Here is a 24,316-nt window from a genome sequence, read left to right on the forward strand (position 1 = left end):
AACAAATGGAGTCCTGGAATACAGCCAATCTACAAGTGTGGAAGTGTCTGCACAAGATATACTGCTACAACACACAGGATACTTTAAAGAACTGAAGGAAGAGTAATGAACAACAGAGAACTTAAGCAGCTGTTATAAAAATCTAAAATAATGGTAGTCACAAGCAAAAAGAGTAGAGGAAATCCTTGAAACAGACTAACAGATACTCATTCCAAAGGACACAAATGCATGGAAAACCCTACAGCCAAAGCCAAAGCCAAAAAAAAAAAACAAAAAAAAGAGCTCTCATTTTAAGCAAAGGTTGAACTAAAAATTAATGAAGAACCATTTACTTTTTACCTGCATATATACATGTTGCCTCTCAAAGGAATTAATTTAGAAAGCTGTACTTATTCAAGAGGAGGGAGTGATCAAATTATTGCTGGAACACTCATTTCTTGAACTATCTTCAGAACTCTGTAGGCATAACTGTATAGACTTAAAATATTTCTAACCCCAAATGCTACTTTGTAGCTTTTCTTCCCAACATGTTCACTCATCCTGTTCCAAAAGAAAAAAAGAGCACCAGAGTTGAGAACCTTTTAGCCCATCTAATCAACCTCATTTACAAATAAGAAAATATAGGCCCAAAGAGCAAGTAATTTTCACAAATTCTTTCAGCAAGTTACTGGTAGGAAGTACCTACCCACCTGATTGTGGCCAGAACTGTGACATCACAAGGTTTCTCTTACTTGTATCAGAGACTTGGAGGCACCATGAATATTAAAGACTGGGCCATGAGTACACAAGCCAGCTTCACCAGAAGAGGACTTTGTATAATACTTTGAAGCTGCAACTCTGAAAGAGTGTCTGATATATTAATAGCAGTGTGCTCAATAAATGTTTCTGAATCAATAAATCAGATGTATATGTTTGGGCTCATTTATTAAAATATTCACCATATCCTTTCCTGGTTAAAAGTTACCCCACATATTCTGCACCTGCTTAGAGGCTGGTCACATTTCAACTGTTTTCAATAAGTCAACTGAGATCTTACACACACTAACAAATCTTCTATTCAAACACAAGCTCCAGTCCTCATCCCTGGTCCACCTTTAAGAGGATTCTGCATCTGATTAATGTTCTTCAAAGCAGAAACCAAGTACACAACCTTTCGTTTTTCTAATTTCACAAACAGGAGTTGTGAAGAAAAGATTTTATGTAAAGTGAAGAAAAGTTAACAAAAGGGACCATGCTAAAAATTACATTTTAATATTCAAGTTTCTTCAAAGCTTAAACTACACACTTAAACACAGAGATCAACAGATGTCCTCACTGGTTCACTGCTTTAAAATAAATCGTAGGATGTGGGGCTGTGGATAGATTTTATCTTCTCTGTACTTTAATTCCTAAACACTCTAACGCTCATATAACTTACTCTCATAACACCAAAATGCGTATCAGAACAGGTAACAAGAATAAAATATGACCATGAGAAGTCTGAGGAAGCCAACGACATTGGAGAAGTTACCGTATGCATGACGCCAATACCGCTTCAGCAAGGTCTTTAGAAAATTTCGTAGGATATCAGTATCGTGTCATTACGATTGATTTTTTTTTTGTTTTAAGAATAGTACAACTCCACTATGACGAAAGAAAACACAACAGGCGGTAAAAATGACAACTGAGAAGTTTGTTACGTTCTGCCCTCTCAAGACAACACGCAGCCTTTCAAAACACATGATACAAAAATCCGGGTTCCTGTGTACGTTACGCATGTTCTTTTTCAAAGTCGTATCAAGTAAGCGTCGATGTGAATTCTCACACATGTCAAATAAAAACAATGACCCAGCCGACACCCAAGCGAGACAAGGCGTTCTTAACGAGGCACTGAGAAGGAAAACACGAGGGTCATAACTGATTCAATATTCACCTCCTAGTGGGAGGGAAAAACTTCAGAGCTCCTACCCTTGAAACAGTTGGCGCGGTAAAGTCGAGTCCCGGTGCAGAAAAGCAGGAAGAGCAGGGCAGGAAGAGACGCGACGCAGCCCCGAGGAGGTCTTCCGCCCCCAGCGCAGAGCGAGCGCTCGGCCTCCTCGGCCTCCGCCCCGGCCCACCTGCCCACGCGGGCCCGGCGCGCGCTCCCTCGCGCGGCGCCCACCCCGCCGCCGTCCCCCCGATCCCCCTGCTCCTCAGCCCGGGTCGGCCGCGCGGGACGCGAAGGAAGGCTGGGCTCACCGGGTCCCTCCGGGCTGGACGGCGCCGGGGGCCGGTGGGGCGGGGACCCGCACCCGGGGTCCCCCTGGGCGGGCTCCCTCAGGTAATCCTCGAAGCGCACCTGACGGGCTTCGCCGCCACCCCCGAAGCCCCACAGGCGGTTGGCTGTGCCCCGCAGAAGGCGCCCGCTCTTCCCCGTGAACGTGGTCAGGTAGTCCATCCTGCCACGGGGGGGCAGGAACCCAGGAGGAGGCCGACGGTTTCTGCTGCGACGGCGGCCACTCGGTGCGCGCCCGCCCGCGCGTCCCACCCGACAGCGGGGGCGGCGGCGGCGGCTCCTCACGCCTCCCGGGAGGCGGGGAGGGGGGAGGGGACGGCCGCCGCTCGGCCCGGGGGCGACCATCAGGGAACCCTGCGGCGGGGGAGCAGGAGCGGGACGGAAGTTTCTGAAAAGTTTTTGCCGTTGCTTCCTAACGCCGATTCGGGGCCAAACTTAGCTTGGAAAGTAGACACATACTTCCGGGAACAGAGGCCGCGGCGAAAAGCGGCGGCCTTTTAGCAGGCCCGGCGGGGGCCTGTCCGCTTCCCACACACCCCCCCCCCCGGGCCTGGCCCCAATGGAGCCGGCCCGCCCCGCCCTGCCCCGCCCCTCCCCGGGCCGACCCGACCGGACTTTCAGGCCGCTGGGGGAAGGCTGGGGAGGGCGTTTCCCGACCCGAGGGCGGTCAGTGTGGCCCTGGGGAGGCAAAGCTTGGGGCCTGGGAGGGTAGCCTCCAAAAGTTTCTCTCCGTCAAGAAGTTTCAGTGTGTGTGTGTGGGGAGGGGCACGAATGCAAAGGAAACTTTTTGCAGTTTGAAATTTGGGGGAGGGAGGCCGAGTGGGTGAGAGGAAGGACAGGTTAGTTTTAGTTAACACAAAACAGCCCAGATTAAGATGCTTCCTAAGGAAACCATCTTCGTAAAATAAAGCATCAATCGTCTCGTTCGAAGTTCTCTGTGGCATTAGGAACTGATGTTAAGAGTTTGACATTCCATGACTGGTCCTGTAAGGCAAGGTAATTAGGGCTTTAATGTGCACCTTTATCCTTTAAGGAGAGAAAGAGCAGTGACATTTGACGGGCATTTAGTACCCAATTTTGACTCCTGTGAGAGCTGGTTATTCTCTTCCTTTTACGTCTGTTTGAAGGATCTTTAACGAAGTGGGCTTCCCAGGTGGCGCTAGTGGTAAAGAACCCGCCTGCCAATGCAGGAGACAGGAAAGAAGCGGTTTGATTCCCTGAAAGAGGGCAAGGCAACTCACTCCAGTATTCTTGCCTGGAAAATCCCATGGACAGAGGAGTCTGGTGGGCTACCTACAGTCCATAACGTTGCAGAGTCGGACACGACTGAAGCCACTTGGGAGACTTGGCTCTTATTTTTTCCCATGCATTAAATAAAACTTTCTTGGAATTACCAATTTATTAATGTATTTGAAGAAAAGGTTTAAATTAGAAAGTTGGAGAGCTAATCATACCTAACAATGGAGTCCAGAAAACATCTTTCAGGAACTTGAGTGTTTTGCCAAAACCATTGAAGATTATCCTCTGGGCCGCCCACCCCTGCCCCCTTTTCAAATATTTGACTGGTCTTTTTCTTACTGTCACCATTTTCAGCTTAACAGGTTGAACAGACTTCACCATTCTAACAGCAGCATCACTTTTATACTTGGTTAAATGTATAGAATGTCTAGCTACACCGCATACACCGCAAAGTGTAATTCACAGTGTTTCTGAGCAAGGATGCAGGCATGTGAATATCCAGCAACCATCCATGTGTTCAGATGTGGTGCTTGGGAAAACACTGCTCTGGACTTCCTTCTGTACCTCCTAGGAACCCATCTGGTAGAGTAGTAAGTGGCTCCCAGTTTTTCTGAGATTTCCATTTGATAAGGAAGCACTAAGCTTAGCACCACTTCCAAAAATTAGGCTCAGTAAGCTTTAAAAATTGAATTTCAATGACTTAACTCTAATCCTGATTAACGAAACTGAAATTATTTTATTTTTATAAAATATATATTACATCTTCACATTTGCTATTTATTTTGTGATAATCATATGCACAACAGTGGCTGAGTTTTTTATACCTGATAAAATCTGCACTTTACTTCTAACCTTAGCAAGAACCTGTACTCTACCAGTTCAAACACTGGTTTACAAGCAGTTAACCTTTTTTTTTTTTTTTTTTCTGCTTCCATTTCATAGAAACCTGGAGCTCCAGATAAAAACTTTGATGATTAAGTGCTTTACAAGTTTTTATTTAAACTCAGCCAAGCCCTTATGTCTCTAAAATACATTTATTCATTTCATCAGCTTTCCTTTTTAATTCTTCACATTTGTTGTCTGAGCTGTCACTATTCTCCTGTAGTTACCAAATTCATTACTCAAACATGTTACTTGGTCTTCTATATGACTCAAAATCATAGGCCATGAAATATAAACACTCTCACTTTTCTTCCCCTTTTCTTTGTAATCTACAGCAAGCTCATCTCCATATATTGCCTCAGAAGAAAGGAAGTCCTTGCTCTTGTCCATGCCTCTCCTCCAAATTAATTCTTGACCTTAGTGTGTTATTGTCTATGACTTGCCAGCCTTATTATTCCTTTGTGCTTTACTATTTTTTCTCTCTCCACTCTGGCTCCTTCCTCCTTATCCTACCTGTATCATCCACATATATTCCTCTCAAGGTTTAAAAACAACAACAACAACAAAAAATGGCCTTCCTTATATACCATGCCTGACTCCTCCAGCAACCCTTTGCCTTATTTTTAAAATAACTTTACTGGCATATGATTTTACAAACCATATAATTCATGTGTTAAACGTGTACACTTCACTGGTTGTTAGTATATTTAGAAGTTGTTAAACCATCCCAAATCTAATTTTTGAACATTTGTATCATGGACACAACTTAGTGACTGAACAATAACAAAAATTACCTCCCAAAGAGACTTCTTATCCTTTGTAGTACTCTCCATTTTCACCACAGGCATAGACAACAACTAATCCACTTTCTGTCTCAATGGATTTGCCTTTTATAAACATTTCACATGAACTGAATCATACAATATCTGGTCTTTGGTGTTTGACTTCTTTCAATTAGCCTAATGTTTCTGAGGCTTATTCATGTTGTAACATGCATTAGTAAGTCATTTCTTTTTATTGCCAAATAATATAGGAATAGATATTTATCCATTTATAAGTTGATGGACATTTGGATTATTCCCACTTTTTAGTTATTATGAGTAATATTGCTATGAACATCTATGTATAAATTTTTTTGTGGACATATATTCTCATTTCTCTCTATACCTGAAGTTGAATTGCTGGATTTTTTTTTTTTAAATAACATAGTCTAAGTTTAAGGTATACAATGTGATAATTTAATAGGAGTATATATAGTAAATATTGCAAAATGATTACCACAGTAGGGTTAATTAACATTTCCATAAACTTATATAATTACCTTCTTGGTATAGTTGCTAAGAGAACATTTAAGGGTTACTCTCTTAGCAACTCTCTTAAACTATATAATACAATATTGTTAACTACAGTCACCATGCTATATGTTAGATCCCTCACAAGTTATTCAACTTAAAATTGGAAATGTAGGGTCTTCCCTGGTGGCTGAGTGGTAAAGAAACCTGCCTGCCAATGCAGGAGCCAATGGGTTCAATCCCTGAATCTGGGAAGATCCAACAGGCCTTGGAGCAAATAAGCCCCTGCACCACAATTATTGAGCCTGTGCTCTGGAGCCCGGCAGTGCAACTACTGAGCCCACGTACTGCAGCTACTGAAGCCCGAGTACCCTAGAGTCTGTGCTCAGCAACAAGAGAAGCCATCACAATGAGAAGCCCATGCACCGCAACTAGAAAGTAGCCCCTGCTCGCTGCAACTAGAGAAATCCCATGCAGTAAAAAAGAAAAAATTTGGAAATATATACCATTTGACCAACATCTCACCATTTCCCACATCCTCCAGACCCTGGCTTCCCTGTGGCTCAGAGGTTAAAGCATCTGCCTGCAATGCAGGAGACCCGAATTCGATCCCTGGGTCTGGAAGATCCCCTGGAGAAGGAAATGGCAACCCACTCCAGTATTCTTGCCTGCAGAATCCCATGGACAAAGCAGACTGGTAGGCTACATTTAGTCCACCGGGTCACAAAGAGTCGGACACAACTGAGCGATTTCACTTTCACTTTCCAGACCCTGGCAACCACTCTTCTACTCTGTTTCTATGAGTGCAGTTTTTTCAGATTCCACAGGTGAGATCATACAGTACACGACCTGTCTTTGTCTGACATTTTAGTCAGCATAATGCTCTTAAATTCCATCCATGTTATTGCAAATGGTGTTTCACTTTTATGGCTGAATAATATTTCATGGTGCATCTAAACCTCATCATCTTTATCCATTTATCCAATGATGGATATTTAGGTTGTACCCAGGTCTTAGTTATTGTGAATAAGGCTGCAGTGAACATGCGGATGCAGATATCTCTTTGAGATAATGATTTCATTTCCCACGGATACATACCCAGTAGGGGGATTGATGGATCCTATGGTAGGTCTCTTTCTAATTTTTTGTGGAACCTCCATATTATTTTCCCTAGTGGCTGTACTAGTGTATCCACACCAACAGGGCCTGAAGGTTCCCTTTTCACCACATCCTTGCTAACTCTTATCTCCTACCTTTTTGATAACAGCCATTCTAATAGGTGTGAAGTGATCATATTGTGGTTTTGATTTGCATTTCCCTCCTGACTAGTGATTGGAGAGGGAAATGGCAACCCACTCCAGTATTCTTTCCTGGAGAATCCCAGGGACGGAGGAGCCTGGTGGGCTGCCATCTATGGGGTCACACAGAGTCGGACAAGACTGAAGCAACTTCGCAGCAGCAGCTGACTAGTGACGTTGAGGATGGTTTCATGTAACTGTTGCCCATTTGTATGTCTTCTTTGGAAAAGTGTCTATTCAGATCCTCTGCCCAGTTTTTAATTCAACTGTTGGTTTTTTGCTATTGAGTTTTACAAGTTCCATATATATTTTGGATATTAACCCCTTTCAGATAAGTGGTCTGCAAATAATTTTCTCCCATTTCTTAGGTTGGCTTTCTATTTTGTTGATTATTTCTTTTCTGTGATGCAGTCCCTCTGGGTTATTTTCATTTTTGTTGCCTGTGCTTTTGGTGTCATATCCAAAAACTCACTGCCAAGATCAGTGTCAAGAAACATTTTCCCTCTGTTTTTTTTTTTTTTTTTTAGAAGTTTTATGGTTTTAAGTCTCACATCTGAATTAATTTGCTTCAAGTTAATTTTTGTATATTTTGTACAACAGACGTAGAATTTCATTCTTTTGCATGTGACTACCTAGTTTCCCTAGCAACATTTATTCTTGGCTCCCCTGTCAAATATTAGTTGATGGTATATGCATGGTTTATTTTTATTTCTGGGTTCTTGATTCTGTTTCACTGGTATATGAATATACCATATGTGTCTGTTTCTATGCCAGTATTCCACTTTTTTTTTTTTTTAATTGGAGGATAACTGCTTTACAATGTTGTGTTGGTTTCTGCTGCACAACATGAATCAGCTCTGGGTGCTTGCTCAGTCACTCAGTTCTATCTAACTCTTTGTGACCCCCTGACTACAGCCCACCAGATTCCTCTTTCCATGGAATTCTCCAGGTAAGAATACTGGAGTAGGTTGCCATTTCCTACTCCAGGGGATCTTCCTGACTCAGGGATCGAACCCGTGTCTCCTGCATCGCCTGCATCAGCAGGTGTATTCTTTACCACTGAGCCACCTTGGAAGCTGTAAGTATACGTATATCCCCTCCCTCTTAAATCATCCTGGCCCTGGCCCCCCATCCTAGCCCTCTAGGTCCTCACAGAGCAGTGAGCTGAGCTCCCTGCGCTACACTGCTGCTCCCCACGGCTGTTTATTCTGCACATGGTACTGTATGTGTATCAGTGCTGCTCTCTCAGTTCGTCCCGCCCTCTCCCTCCTCCACTATGTCCACAAGTCTGTGCTCTCCATCTGCGTCTCTGTTCCTGCCCTGCATGGGTTCATCAGTACCCACCGTTTTGATTACTGTGACTTGGTAATCACTGTGGAATCAGGAGCTGTGATGTGCATCAGTTTTGTTCCTCTTTCTCAGGTGCTTTGGTGGGTTGGGGTCTTCTGCAGCTCCATATGACTTTTAGCACTGCCTCTCCTGTTTCTATGAAAAATTCCATTGGAACTTTGATGGGGATCACAGTGAATATATAGAACACTTTGGGTAGTATAGACATTTTTAACAATATTACAATCCATGAACATAGGCTACCTTTCTGTTTTTCAACTTCTTTCGTCAGTGTCTTGTAGTTTTCAAAGTAGAGATCTTTCACCACCTTGGCTAAATTTATTCCTAAGTATTTTATTGTTTCTGATGCTATTGTGAATGAGATGATGTTCTTTCTTTTTCAAATAGTTCATTTTTAGTATATATGAATACAAGTGATTTTTCTCTGTCAATGTGTATCCTACAACTTTATGAAATCTGTTTATTATTTCTAGCAGTACTTTTATTGGAGTCGTTTTAAGATTTTCTGTGTACAATGTCATATCATCTGTAACTTTACTTCTTCCTTTCCAGTTTGGCTGCTTTTTATTTCTTTGTCTTGCCTCGGTACTCTGGCTGAAACTGCCAGTACTATGTTGAATAAGAGTGGTGACAGCAGGCACCCTTGTTTTCTTCCTGATCTTAGAGGAAAAGCTTTCAACCTTTCATTGCTGAGTGTGATTTCAGCTGTGTCCTATCATATATATACCCCTTATTTTAAGGGGTATGCTGCAGCTGCTGCTGCTGCTGCTAAGTCGCTTCAGTTGTGTGCGACTCTGTGTGACCCCACAGACGGCACGGCAGCCCACCAGGCTCCCTCGTCCCTGGGATTCTCCAGGCAAGAACACTGGAGTGGGTTGCCATTTCCTTCTCCAATGCATGAAAGTGAAAAGTGAAAGTGAAGTCGCTCAGTCGTGTCCGACTCTTCGAGACCCCATGGACTGCAGCCTACCAGGCTCCTCCGCCCATGAGATTTTCCAGGCAAGAGTACTGGAGTGGGTTGCCATTGCCTTCTCCATTTTAAGGGGTATATACCCAATTTATTGGGAGTTTTTGTCATGGAAGGATATTGAGTTTTGTCAAATGCCTTTTCTTCATCTATTGAGATGATCATATAAGTTTTATTCACTGTTACTGATGTAGTGTATAAGATTTATTGAGCTGCATATGTTGAACCATTTTTCCATTCTAGTAATAAGTCCCACTTGATTGTGGTGTATGATCTTTTTACTGTGCTGCTGAATTCTGTTTACTAGTATTTTGTTAAAAAATTTTGCATCTATATTCATCAGAGGTATTGTCCTGTAGTTTTCTTTTCTTGTAGAGTCCTTATCTGGCTTTAGTATTAGGGTAATGCTGGCCTCATAAAATGAATTTAAGAGAATTCCATCCTCTTCAATTTTGTGTAAGAGTTCAAGAAGGACTGATGTTAATGTTTCTTTAAATGTTTGGTAGAATTCACCAGTGAAATCATCTGTCCTAGACCTTTCTTTTTGGGGAGGTTTTTTATTATGGGTCCAAACCTCTTACATTATTGATCTCTTAAGATTTTCTAATACATTATGATTCAGTTTTAGGTTAAAGTTTTCTAGAAATTTACCTGTTTTTCCTAAGTTATCTGATTTGTTGGTATGTAAAATTTTTCACAGTAGTCTCTTACAGACTTATATTTGTACGTTATTAGTTGTTTTAGTTTAGACTATATTAGAAATAATTTTCCTATCTCTGCTTTGTATTTTTTTTTAAGGGATTAGAAAAATGCAAAAAAGGAGCAGACTATGGCCACCTACCCTACTTCCTACCCTGGGCCTTCTATGGGTGCTGAGCAGGCTCTACAACCAACACAGGCACAAAAAGCATTTAATGAATGAAGTCAACAAAGACTGGTTAGAAGCCACTCTGTGCCTACTCTACTAGCTTTCTGGGAGTTAAGGGAGGAAGAGGTGGAGAAAAGATTCTTAAAACACACAAAGAAATGTACAATAGCTTTGTTAAGACTCTCAGACTGAGTTGGTCCTACTACACATTGCATGACACATAACTGCATGCATTTATGTTTGCTCATTAAACCCTACATGTTGTGTGACATGAAACCTCTCAGCTTTTGGTTTCTCCCCTATTTAATCATCTCCAACACTGCAGCTGGGTAATCTCAAATCTACAGATCTGTTGCCTTTCCTCTAATTAAAAAAAACAAAAAACAAAACTCCTCTTCACAGCAGTAGAATCCTGCTGATAATGAGAATCAGCTGTGGAACATTTTTTAAAATTCAGATATCCCAACTATACCCCAGAGAACCTGATTCCAGGATTGTAGGGTGTGTCTCAGGAACCTCATTTTTTAATTATGAGCCATGTTTGAGATCTGCTCCTTATATTATAGTTCTTCAAGTGTTTTGCACATTTAGTTCATGCAAATCACACATTTACTTCTGAAATAGGACTACAAGACTAGTTTTGACAAATACTGAGCCACTGAGCAGAAGTGACATGTTTTATATTCACATGTGTAAAGAAACAGCCACTGTTTAAAGGACTCAATTTTCTACACTCCACATGCCTCTGCCCCTGCCTCGGCAACCAAGGATACTACCTGCTTTAGCTGGCACGTGGTGAGATGGTGGCACCATCTCCAACAACCTGGATCCAGAAACTATGCAGGCCTGAGTCCCTCCCCACAACTTCAACCTCAATTGGACATGTAATATGAGTGAGAAATAAATCAAGAAATAAACACTGCTACAGTAAGCCACTGAAGTTCAGGGGTTCATTTTGCACCATAGCATAAGCTTAGCCAACTTGACTGATACAAGGGTTTGTAAATGCTTAATTTACACTGATTTTTATCATACCTTCCAAGTTAATATACAAAACACTACCTGATTTACGCTGTCAAGTTCATGTATCTGTTTTTCAGGCCTTTCTTGGCATTTTTATATTCTGACAAAAATTCTCAGGTTCCAAGATTATGTATTAATTTACCATTTAAATAATCTATATGTATAAGGACTTTCTTGACATTTTGCAACCAAAAGCAAGCAAACAAACCAAGCACAATGAGTAGAATGGTGAGGTATGTGTGTGCCAAGTCACGTCTGACTCTGTGCAATCCCATGGACTGCAGCCCGCCAGGCTCCTCTGTCCATGGGATTATCTAGGCAACAATTCTGGAGTGGATTGCCATGCCCTCCTCCAGGGGCTCTTCCCAACCTAGGGATTGAACCCACGTATCTTACGCCTCCTGCACTGACAAGCCGGTTCTTTACCACTAGCGCTACCTGGGAAGCCTGAATGTTGAGGTAGTCATGCTAAAAAGAACCCATCAATCATCCATCACTCCCAATTTAAAACTTTAGTTTCATCCATATCAGCCCAATTCTCTCAATAAATGTTTTTATGATCAGAAAATATTATAAATTTGAACTTGTAAACCATATGCATGATCTTGTGTGTGTATGCTTAGTTGCTCAGTTGTGTCCGACTCTTGGCGACTCCATGGACTGCAGCCCTCAGGCTCCTCTCTCCATGGGGATTTTCCAGGCTAGACTATTGGAGTGGGTTGCCACTTCCTTCTCCAGGGGATCTTCCTGACCCAGGGATTGAACCCAGGTCTCCCGCATTGCAGGCAGAGTCTTTCCTGTCTGAACCACCAGGGAAGCCCATGTATGATCATAACATGCCATTTTTATGTTTATATATTGGTTTTAGGTAAAACTATATTTTAAAAAGTTTGAAAAGAATTGCTTTTAGAGCTATAAAGAGTAAGTCTCAATTCTCTTTCCCTACCTGAATTTAGTAATGCTACCCCGAATCCAGTAATAACAACCTTGTCAGACCTGAGAGAGACCTTGGTGTTAATCTAGTTTCGTCTCTTATCTTCATTGATTTGTTAGCTAATGCCCAGAGAAGTCAAGCAAGTCTCTCAAGGTCACACGCCTGGGTAAGAACAGAGCCAGAAGAACCCAGGGCTTTCCTACAGTGAGTGCTGCCACATGAAGTTCTCCTTCTCTGACCTGAGCAATTAATTGTGACTCTCAATTCACCCAAACATTTGTTAAAGTGGCAGGATTGCCCATCAACTGTTTTCCAATGTGAAAACTAGGTCAAACTATTTACTTTTGAGGTGCAGCTTTCTTATGTATAAAATAAGAACAAATAATACCTTGAATGGCAACCCACTCCAGTACTCTTTGCCTGGAAAATCCCATGGATGGAGGAGCCTGGTAGGCTGCAGTCCATGGGGTCACAAAGAGTCGGACACTTAATGAGCAATTTCACTTTCACTTTTCACTTTCATGCATTGGAGAAGGAAATGGCAGCCCACTCCAGTGTTGTTGCCTGGAGAATCCCAGGGATGGTGGAGCCTGGTGGGCTGCCATCTGTGGGGTCGCACAGAGTCGGACACGACTGAAGCGACTTAGCAGCAGCAGCAGCTTTATTTTGACTGTTCAGATCCATACTATTAGACCTACTGTCCCTTGGCCTTAAGTAAACATATTAAGATTTATTGTCTTCAGAGTTCAGTCTATATCCTTCTGGATCAGGGTTCAGCAAAGTGTGGCTTGTGGATCAAATCGAGCCTGATACCTGTTTTTATCAACGCAGCTTTACTGGAACTCAGCCACACCAGTTCATGTATGTATTGTGCATAACAGCTTTTACGTTACAACAGCAGAGATGACTAGTTGTGACTGAGACCTTATGACCCAAAAGCCCCCGATGTATTCCCATGCTGTTTTCGGAAAAATTCTGCTCACCTGTGTTCTAGGTTGCTGAGATCATTTTGAAACTACTCTTGATTATTTCACGGAAGTATCATTCCATTATCTCTTTCCCTGAGCCAACTACAAATTTATCTCTAAGTTGTTCACAAAAATATTTGGGACTTGGGCAGGTGAAGTCCCAGGGCACAAACACAAGAGAGGGCCTTCAGTTGACTGTGATTACCACTCACTGGACACACTTATCTGAAGTATGAATACACTACCTGAGGCCATCGCCCGGTTTTCATTTGTCAGCTATGTCATGTAACTGTTAAATGCTTTTCTAATTAGAAGATGAGGTCCAGACTCCAAGCGATCACTGTTTTTCCCTTCCCAATGGGCTTCAAACGAACTTTGCTGTTTCTGTATCCTTCAGCTCCACTTTAGCCCCATCTTTTGAAATCTGAATTCTTCATCTAATTACACTTTTCTGGCAGATCTCCTACTACCCAGATAGAGACTGGTTATCTGTCAACAAATCTGATTATTCTTCCGAGCTTTCTTTTGATCTCGGTGCCCAAGTGACTGAGTTCTAGCCAGTGGAAGGATTGCAAAAGTGATGTTTGCTTCTTCCAGGCCTGGCCCACAAGGGCATCCCACTGATGACCCTCCATGGTCCTTTCCTTTCACAGCCTGGAAGCAGATGAACACAAAGACCTGAGAAGCCATTTGTTAAAGATGGCCATGAGATAGAAGGAAGCTGGGTCCCTGGGTCTTCTCTTAGAGAGGAGCCACCCACCACTGAGGAACATCAGTTTCAGACTTGAACAAGAAATAAACTTGTATTTAAGCCACTATCTATGTTTTGAGGTTTGCTTGTTATAAAAGGGAGGGTAATTTTACAAGTTCTCTATCATTCTCAGCACATCACTACCAAAGGCTCTATGACTGCATATCAAAATGTCCTCATAACCCAGTTTTCTGGACAAAGAGGTTACAAGTCTTGCAAAGTGGATGTAAGGGGTCTTTCACTATATCCTCACCTACTTTTGCCTAAATTTCCATGTCACAGTTTTTGTTTTGTATTTTCTAGTAGTTCATTCATTAAAAAACAAGTAATAATACCCAGAGGTTTGTGAACCGATTCAGTCATTCAACAGATGTGGTGCCCTCACTAGGCACCAAGTAAGTGCTAAACCAGACAGACAAACTTCTGCTTCTAGTAATTCCTGATTGATATTCTTAAAGAACTCAGTAAACACTGCCGAGACAGTTTCCTCAGCTGTCATCACACTGGGATAGCAAAGGTGACCTAGTGTCTAATGAAAACAGTATAAGTTCATGACATTTGACACGGGCTTGACATATGATCGGTGCTCTGTTGGGAAGGAAGAAAACTTTCCTCTACCCTTCTAGGTTCCCCTGTCTAGACTAAGAATTAAATCGACGTGTAGCTCATTCATTCTTTTTTTGCAGGGGCAAGGGCTGCACTGTGTGTGGGATCCCAGTTCCCCAAACGGATCAAACCCATGCCCCCTGCATTGAGAGCACAGAGTCTTAACCACTGGACTGCCAGGGAAGTCTGGCACATTCATTCTTTTTTTTTTTTTTTTTGGCACATTCATTCTTAATTGAGAAAAGCAAAGCAAAATAGGCGCAGTTGTTTTGTCTGTTAATAGTTCAGCAATGTACATCTTCCTCAAGAAAAGAGCCTCACACTTCCTTCTTATTTTCCTTTATTTTAGGACTTCCCTTTTCATAGAATGCTGCTAGTTGGCTGGTTCTTTTAGTGTTTCTGAAAACTCACTCTGGGTTTTAACCTTTCTGACACTCTTCACAGTTTTATGCCACCCTTTTTTCTTGGTTAACATACCCTTCCTACTCATCTGTTTCAGGATCAAAGTTGAGAGAACATGGTAAGTCACTGAGTTCTCCCCATTTTACTTTCTCAATAAGATTAGTTATGACTTTGATATTTTTGGAATGCTACCATCTTTCCTCTCTTTAGTTCTAATCTTTGACATTTGATTAAAATGTCTTATTTATTATCTGTCTGGTCAGGGAAGTTCCACATACCATATGTCGTGGCCAAAAAAAATTTAAATCTATTTGCTGTTGCTATTGTTGGGCTTCCCTGGTGGCTCAGATGGTAAAGAATCCAGCTGCCAATGCAGGAGACCAGGGCTTGATCCTGGGTCGTGGAGATCCCCTGGAGAAGGAAAAGGCAACCCACTCCAAGCAAGAATACTCCAGTATTCTTATTCTTGCTTGAAGAATTCCATGGACAGAGGAGCCTGATGGGTTTCTGATGAGTCCAGGGGGTCGCAAAGAGTCAGACATGACTGAGAAACTTTCAGTCCCCTAGTGGCATTCAACAAGGACAGGGACTCCCTTCACTGCTTAGAACAAGGCCCAGCACATAGTAGGCACTCAAGTATTGTATCTGTTGAATGAATGGATGAGTGAAATCATGTCCATCTTTTCTCTAAATCTGATCCCAACTTACTTTTCTATAACTCAGGAAACAGGTGTAATTAAGTCTAGCTTACTCCCTCTCTTCATTATTAAGGAGTACCAACTATCCAACTCTATTCTCTCAAATTGCGGTTCTCAGCCTTGGCTACACATCTTAGGACTCCTGTGGATCTTCTGAAATCCCAGTGCTCAGGGCACACTCCAGATCAGTGAAATCCAAATCCCTTAGAGGTGGGATGCAGACCTTAGGAGGGACCCTGCCTAGGTGACTGCAGTGTGTAGCCAAGATTAAGAATCACCACTGGTCTCCTGTTGTTTCTGTATACAGTTTTATTTCCTGTTAGTGAAAATTAAGTCGAGAAACCAGTCATGATTATGATATCATCTTGTGAGGGGTCCTCAGGTAATAATAATGAACATTTATCAATTGGTTACTATGCCAGGCATCATACTAAGGATTTTGCTTACATTATTTTCTTTGATCTCAAGTCCTCCCTGAGAGGAAAGATAATTAGTCCCACTTTGTAAACAAGGTTACTGGTAACCTCAGGGAGGTAAAAGAAAGTTTGCTCTTTCATGGGCGATTTTGCCTCCCAGTAGTGTTACTAGATAAAATACAGGTTATTGTTTAGTCACTAAGTTGTGACTGACTCTTCTGAGACCCCATGGACTGTAGCCTACCAGGCTCCTCTCTTCATGGGATTTCCCAGGCAAGAATACTGGATTGGGTTGCCATTCCCTTCTCTAGAGGACCTTACCGACCCAGGGATCAAACCCATGTGTCCTGCATTGGCAGGTGGATTCTTCACCACTGAGCCACCAGGGAAGCCTTCAAATACAGGACTCCCAGTTAAATTTGAATTTCAGATAAAGTGCACATAATTTTTTAAATAAAATTCTATACCAAAGTTTGCACAGGACATAATCATACCCAAATGTCATTTGCTGTTCACCAGAAATTCCAATTTACCTGGGTGTTCTCTAAATCTGGTGACTCCACCCCAAGGGAACATTTAGCTATGTTTGGAGATATTTTTGGGTGTCAAATGGAGGGCGTGTTCCTGGCATATAAGTAGGTTGAGGCTAAGGATGCTGCTTAAGATCTTACAGTGTTCAGGACAGCTCCCACAAAAAAGAGTCATCCAGCTTTAAATGCCAACAGTGCCCAGGTGGAAAAACCCAGATCTAATAGACGGTAGGAAAGATAATTGCATTATGGCTCTGGCAACTTTTATAGTTTGTCTTCAGACAGCCTTATTTCATCCTCTGCCTAGCTAAAATAATATTTAAGATTCTTTTATATTTGCATTTTAGTATGTTGTGCCTAGGGATAGCATGTTTCTATGGATCCTGATACCTCTTCAGGATCAGGCTATACCCACTTGCTGCAATATCTCTGTGCTGTCTTTTTCAGCCCCACATTTTTACTTACTGTTTCAAAATCTATGTGTTCCCAACTAAGATGCCTACTCGCTGAAGTCCTCTTTGCACGATGGAGGTCAGTCTGAGTGAACTCTGGGAGATGGTGATGGACAGGGAGGCCTGGCGTGCTGCAATTCATGGGGTCGCAAAGAGTCGGACACGACTGAGTGACTGAACTGAACTGATAGTTAGCATAGAGAAATCTGAGACTGAAAGAAAGGTGTGATAAAAAAAAAAAAAAACCCAGATGGCAAAGGGACAAGACAGATGCATGCAAAATAGTTTGTTGCTAACAGAATGATGCTTCTGTAGAAAACAAATTTGTATGTTGTGAACACCATTAGCATGAATGGCAAGTATTTGATAACTTCTAAAGAAAAGACTCTGATGCTGGGAAAGATTAAAGCAGGAGGAGAAGGGGACAACAGAGGACAAAATGGTTGGATGGCATCACCGACTCAATGCACATGAGTTTGAGCAAGCTCTGGGAGATGATTAAGGACAGGGAAGTCTGGCATGCTGCAGTCCACGGGGTTGTAAAGAGTCAAACACGACTGAGCGACTGAACAACAACAAAGGTGTGCTATCTGCAGGTGTTTTTTTGAAACTTCAGCAAAAGAACACTGAAATGAATTTTCCTCAGCGATTTCATAGAACATACATTTAAGAGCTTGTCATGAAAAAATCTAAGTCAATTTATTTTATAGTACGCATATATTCTAATTTGATTTTAGAATCTTAAAAAGCATGTGGGGTATTCTTTCAAGCACTGTGACCAAACATAGGCTGTATTTGGTACAAAGTTTTAACTATTTCTTAAACATTGAACCCTGTGCCAGAATTTGAATTTCAAAAGATTTGTCTTTTTCAGGTGTAACTTTCAACACACTCACTTTAGAGTGTTTCTAAAAATTGATTTGCAAGGTAACAGATGTCAACTTTATGCCCCCAAAGGTTAGAGTTTGAGTTACTTCCCAAAGTAAAAATCACTTGCTATTCAGACTTTTAAAATATATATATATATATACTTATTTTTATTATTTCTAAATAGAGGATTACTATGTTTTAAAATCATCACATTCACTTTATTTCTCCAGAAAAGAAGAGACCATGAGTTTTGGAAAATATAAAGAGTTCTGTCCAAAGGTTCTCTTATCCTAAGGTCTTGACAAGAATTATCTGCATTAGCTAGAGATAATAATAATTATCACAACAGTCTGATACACATATACAGTTAGCTGAAATAGACACACATATATATACAATGAAGTATAATTGGTTCTTAATAAATACGAATTCTTTCTGCTGCTCAAAATTTAATATTGAATGTTTATAAGATATGTATTTGGTGTTTCTGGACACACTTTATGTGTCTGTCTCTGAAACTATTAGTTGACTGTCTATGTTAATTTGACTTTACTACTCCACTCTCTTCTGGTTCATTTCATAAATATCCTAAACAGATACATCAATTCTTCAATAGAAGGCATCAACTGACAGTTTATACACCAGAACTCTTTGAATTCTTTGCCCCCAAATCCTCATCTTATTCTATCAATTCTAAACTACCATGCTAAGATCCTTACCCAGTCCTAATCAAGTTGTTACACTGAAAGATCTGCTTTAAATTTGAAAATCTCAAAAATCTCAACTATTACTCCCCTAGTCTTCTCTCTCATCCCAACACAAGGCACTTCAAAGGCTCTGTTGAGTCTCTCTACCACAATAAACTCAGCCTTGTCTTACAAAAAGGTAGTTTTAGGGAATGTCAGGGAGCCAACTTTTGACATTAGATTATGAATTCCTAAAGGGTTTCCTAGGTGATGCTAGAGGTAAAGAACCCGCCTGCCAATGGTGTAGATGTAAGATCAGTTCATTCAGTTCAGTTCAGTCGCTCAGTTGTGTCTGACTCTTTGCGATCCCATGAATCGTAGCATGCCAGCTCTCCCTGTCCATCACCAACTCCCAGAGTTCACTCAGACTCACGTCCATCAAGTGAGTGATGCCATCCAGCCATCTCATCCTCTGTCGTCCCCTTCTCCTCCTGCCCCCAATCCCTCCCAGCATCAAAGTCTTTTCCAATGAGTCAACTCTTCGCATGAGGTGGCCAAAGTACTGGAGTTTCAGCTTTAGCATCATTCCTTCCAAAGAAATCCCAGGGCTGATCTCCTTCAGAATGGACTGGTTGGATCTCCTTGCAGTCCAAGGGACTCTCAAGAGTCTTGTCCAACACCACGGTTCAAAAGCGTCAATTCTTCGGCGCTCAGCCTTCTTCACAGTCCAACTCTCACATCCATACATGACCACAGGAAAAACCATAGCCTTGACTAGACGGACCTTAGTCGGCAAAGTAATGTCTCTGCTTTTGAATATGCTGTCTAGGTTGGTCATAAATTTTCTTCCAAGGAGTAAGCATCTTTTAATTTCATGACTGCAGTCACCATCTGCAGTGATTTGGAGCCCCCCAAAAATAAAGTCTGACACTGTTTCCACTGTGTCCCCATCTATTTCCCATGAAGTGATGGGACTGGATGCCATGATCTTCATTTTCTGAATGTTGAACTTTAAGCCAACTTTTTCACTCTCCTCTTTCACTTTCATCAAGAGGCTTTTTAGTTCCTCTTCACTTTCTGCCATAAGGGTGGTGTCATCTGCATATCTGAGGTTATTCATATTTCTTCCGGCAATCTTGATTCCAGCTTGTGTTTCTTCCAGTCCAACGTTTCTCATGATGTACGCTGCATATAAGTTAAATAAGCAGGGTGACAGTATACAGCCTTGATGTACTCCTTTTCCTATTTGGAACCAGTCTGTTTTTCCATGTCCAGTTCTAACTGCTGCTTCTTGACCTTCATACAGATTTCTCAAGAGGCAGGTCAGGTGGTCTGGTATTCCCATCTCTCTCAGAATTTCCCCCAGTTTATTGTGATCCATACAGTCAAAGGCTTTGGCATAGTCAATAAAGCAGAAATTTTTTCTGGAACTCTCTTGCTTTTTCCATGATCCAGCGGATGTTGGCAATTTGATCTCTGGTTCCTCTGCCTTTTCTAAAACCAGCTTGAACATCAGGAAGTTCACGGTTCACATTACTGTTGAAGTCTGGCTTGGAGAATTTTGAGGATTACTTTACTAGCATGTGAGATGAGTGCAATTGTGCAGTAGTTTGAGCATTCTTTGGCATTGCCTTTCTTTGGGATTGGAATGAAAACTGACCTTTTCCAGTCCTGTGGCCACTGCTGAGTTTTCCAAATTTGCTGGCATATTGAGTGCAGCACTTTCACAGCATCATCTTTCAGGATTTGAAATAGCTCCACTGGAATTCCATCACCTCCACTAGCTTTGTTCGTAGTGATGCTTTCTAAGGCCCACTTGATTTCACATTCCAGGATGTCTGGCTCTAGATGAGTGATCACACCATCGTGATTATCCGGGTCGTGAAGATCTTTTTTGTACAGTTCTTCTGTGCATTCTTGCCACCTCTTCTTATATAGCTGGATTCAATCCCTGGGTCAGGAAAATCCCCTGGAGGAGGAAGTGGCAACCCATTCCAGTATTCTTCCCTGGATAATTTTATGGATAGAGGAGCCTAGAAGGCTACAGTCCATAGGATCGCAAAGAGTTGGACATGACTGAAGTGACTTAGCACGCACATGAATTCCTAGAAGGTTGCATCTAATGTCTCACTAATCTTATCTGCAGTTTTTTTTACAGGGTTACTCTGGGCAGGTGGTTATCAAAATTTTATCTTCAGACCACCACCAGCAGCAGCATCCAGGATCTTGTAAGAAATAAAAATTCTCAGGCTTAACCTCAGCTCCGTCAGAGGACTGGTGGAACCCAGCAATCTGTGTTTTAACTAGCTCTCCAGGGGATCCTGATGTACTCTTAAATTGCAGAACTACCATAGGTCATAGCAGATTGTCAATACACAAGAATGTGATGAGTGTCAAGGGGAAGTACGGTAATTTCCAGTTAAAGTAGATACAGTACAATATCGCTTTTTGGAGGAAGTGACAACGGGGACTTGAAGAATTGGTAAAAATAGTAGAATGTAGTTAACTGTGGCTGAATAAAGTAGGGTTTAAGGGTATTGGGCCAGAGAACAGAAAACGGAAAGAGGCTGAAGCTAAATTGTGAACATCTAAGCAATGTGGACCTCTTTGTGATTATAGCTGAGGGTCACTGAAAGTCACAATGCACTTAGGGATACAGTATGTTATGGGGAAAATAATTCCGTGCTTCAGTCGAAAGCTGTGCAGTGTCTAGAGTACACTCTTCTGGATTATCTGATTTTGATTCTATGGAAGCAGATTTACACCTCTGTAAAGTGTAAAAGCTGATAGGGATACAGTATGTTACAGGGAAAATAATTCTGTGCTTCAGTGGGCAGTGTCTAGAGTACACTCTTCTGGATTATCTGATTTTGATTCTATGGAAGCAGATTTAAAACTCTGTAAAGTGTAAAAGCTGATAGCTATGCAAAATTATTCTTGTCTGCAAACAAAGACATTCTTGTTTTGCAAGTTCTGTCCAAGAGACTTTGAATTGACTTTCTTCAGCAACAGTGGAAGAGTGTGTCCCCATCTGCACGTGCATTCCAATAAGCCATTTCTATGTCTATTTGGATCCTCCTTTAAGTTGGTTGTAACATCTTATTGCTTCCTTAATTAACGAGTTAAATAAAGTATTTAACACATTATATCGGTCTTGATGCTACCTTTTTTGAGGGGAAAATTATCCTTAAATAGTACTCTGTGCCTGGAGGAGGGCATGGCAACCCACTCCAGTGTTCTTGCCTAGAAGAATCCCCATGGACAGAAAAGCCTGGTGAGCTACAGTCTATGGGGTTGCAAAGAGTTGGACACACAACTGAGTGACTAAGCACAGCAGCACAGTACTCTCTGACCATCTTTTTTCTTTGTTTGTTTTTTTTTTTAAATATGATGCTTTTTTTTAAATAGCAAAAGGGTATATAATAGTTATTAATTGTATATTTATTAATTTGGGGGCTATGAAACTTTGCATCATGCTTCCTATAAAACTCATCTCTAGTAATAAAGGTATTTTAGAGCCTTTGAAATATTGTTATATTTTATGATAATTTTAACAGTAGGAAAAACTCTTAGGAAAAACAACAAGTTGTCCTAATTATAATTCTCCAGGAAAAGATGATAATATTGTGCTATGCTGGGGCAAAACAAACAAATTAAGGAGTGAAAGAGGTTTGCAGACAAATCTCAATTGTTAGAGAAAGGCAAATCAAAACTATAATGAGGTATTACCTCACACTCATCAGAATGGCCATCATCAAAAAGTCCGCAAATAATAAATGCTGGTGAGGGTGTGAGAATACGGAACCCTCCTACACTGTTGCTGGAAATGTAAATTGGTGCAGCCACTATGGAAAATAGTATGGAGGTTCCTCAAAAAACTAAAAATAGAGTTGTCATAAGATCCAGCAATCCCACTCCTGGGCATATATCCATAAAAGGTGAAAACTCTTAATTGCAAAAATACATGCACCCCCAATGTCCACAGCAGCACTATTTACAATGGCCAAGATATAGAAGAAACATAAATATACACCCACTGATGAATGGACAAAGAAGATGTGGTATATACACAACGTATTGTGTATATTTGCAGCAACATGGATAGACCTAGAGATGATGATACTAAGTGAAGTAAGCCTGAAAGAGAAAGACAAACACCATGTTATCACTTATGTGTAGAATCTAGAATATGACACGAATGGGTTTATTTACAAAACAAAAACAGACTCACAGACATAGAAAACAAAGTTATGCTTACCAAAGGAAAAGTGGGGGGTGGAATTACGAGTTTGGGATTGGCAGATAAAAACTCTTCTATTTAAAATAGATAGACAACAAGGTCCTACTGTTCCCTATCACAGGGAACTATATTCAATACCTGGTAATAAACAATAATGGAAAAGAATATGAATATATCTCTATGTAGATATTAATATGTAGATAGAAATATATCTGAATCACTTTGCTCCATACCTGAACCAACGCAACACTGTAAGTCAGTGATACTTCAATAAAAAAAGAGAAAAGCTCATAGTTTAACTAACAGGTTTTTGAGGGCTAATGAGCAATACGGAAAATTTCATGAGAGGCTGTTTTCATGGAAAGAACAGAGAAAGAAAGACTAGCTGACTGGCCATCTACCAGGAAGAATAGGAAGAGGGAGAAAAAAAGACCTTAAGTCAAAATAAAAAACCACAGACATCTAACAAAGCAGCTTTTTATAAACAGGGAGACTCTCAGGGCACAACCTAAATTAGGAAGTGTAAGGAGTAGCACCTGAGTGTCAGTCATCCTCTGATTCAGAGTCAGCACCCAGATTCTCTTCACTGTCCCATTATTCATTTATTCCTCCAAATACATATTCATCAAAGGAAAACCTTAGACCTAAGTTATTCCATCAAATCCAAGCCAACAGACCAAATACAGTGCCATGCTGGGAAAACTACCTGTGGTTCAAATGGGAAGGTTTCTGGAAGCACCTTGCTCACTCATCCTCTGACTCACTCACAAGGCATCCACTGAACCAGTCAGGCATCGGTTGTTCATCTGTAAACAGTATAATGTCTGCATCTGGGGATGCTGGCAGAGTTCATTAGTTAGTCTCTGAGAACCACTCTTGGGTGTCTACAGGAAGGAGCCAGACAATATAAAACATATTGCCACAAATACTGCCATTTAATAAGCTGCAAAAGAACTTGGCTTCTCTTTTTAATAGCTCGGGGAATTCTCTTTTATCCCCTTTTCCAGAAACAAACAAAAAAAATGATATGCTTTTCAGTAGTTAGATACATGAAGGGTTTATATGATGTTGAAAGGAATGCCTTTCTATATGACAAATACATACCAGCTTAAAGGGTTTCCTATTGATCACGTAACATCAAAGGACCTTAGTCTGCACTTACAAGCATAGACTCTCAACAGAATGAGATCAGTACAGGACTCTCTGTTAAATGCCTGATTTGGATGACTATGTAGCTCAACATTCCATCAGTCAACCATTAAACGGAAGAATGCCACAAGAAAGGAAACACGGGGCGAGATCAGAGGCATCACCAACTGCTTTTTCTTGTTTTTAAACACAACAAAGGCATTAAATCTAAGACCAACAGCCCAAAGTATTCACAAAGCATAACATCTACCACAGAATCAATTTTGAGAAAGGGAGCTTGACAGATTTTTTCTGTCTTCTGGTTTTTACCAGGACTATATTTAAAATTGCATAGAACAAAAAATATGTGTTAATAACAGCACATATTTAAATCCTTTGGAGAAAATGGCATCCTGTTACATGATTAACCCTTTTTACTATAAGAAACTTCTTTTAGGTATT

General features: G+C 41.1%; 1 protein-coding gene across 7 annotated transcripts in view; it reads right to left on the minus strand.

Moving 5' to 3' along the window:
* OXR1 (oxidation resistance 1) overlaps positions 1–24,316 on the minus strand; it is a 458,954-nt gene that overhangs the window by 87,367 nt on the left and 347,271 nt on the right. For 2 of the 7 annotated variants that reach the window (XM_040262152.1, XM_040262153.1), the window contains exon 1: positions 2,318–2,542. The exons of 3 other annotated variants lie outside the window; for them this stretch is intronic. Coding sequence is in view for 2 of the 4 variants with exons in the window: in XM_040262148.1 (XP_040118082.1) it covers positions 2,218–2,416 (199 nt within the window). In the remaining 2 variants the exon portion in view is untranslated. Of the gene's footprint in view, positions 1–2,217; positions 2,543–24,316 lie in introns of those variants that run through there. 2 more of the 7 variants (XM_040262148.1, XM_040262150.1) reach the window with 1 other exon arrangement.

The sequence above is a fragment of the Oryx dammah genome, unplaced genomic scaffold (genome assembly GCF_014754425.2).
Source record: "Oryx dammah isolate SB20612 unplaced genomic scaffold, SCBI_Odam_1.1 HiC_scaffold_19, whole genome shotgun sequence".
NCBI lineage: Eukaryota > Metazoa > Chordata > Mammalia > Artiodactyla > Bovidae > Oryx > Oryx dammah.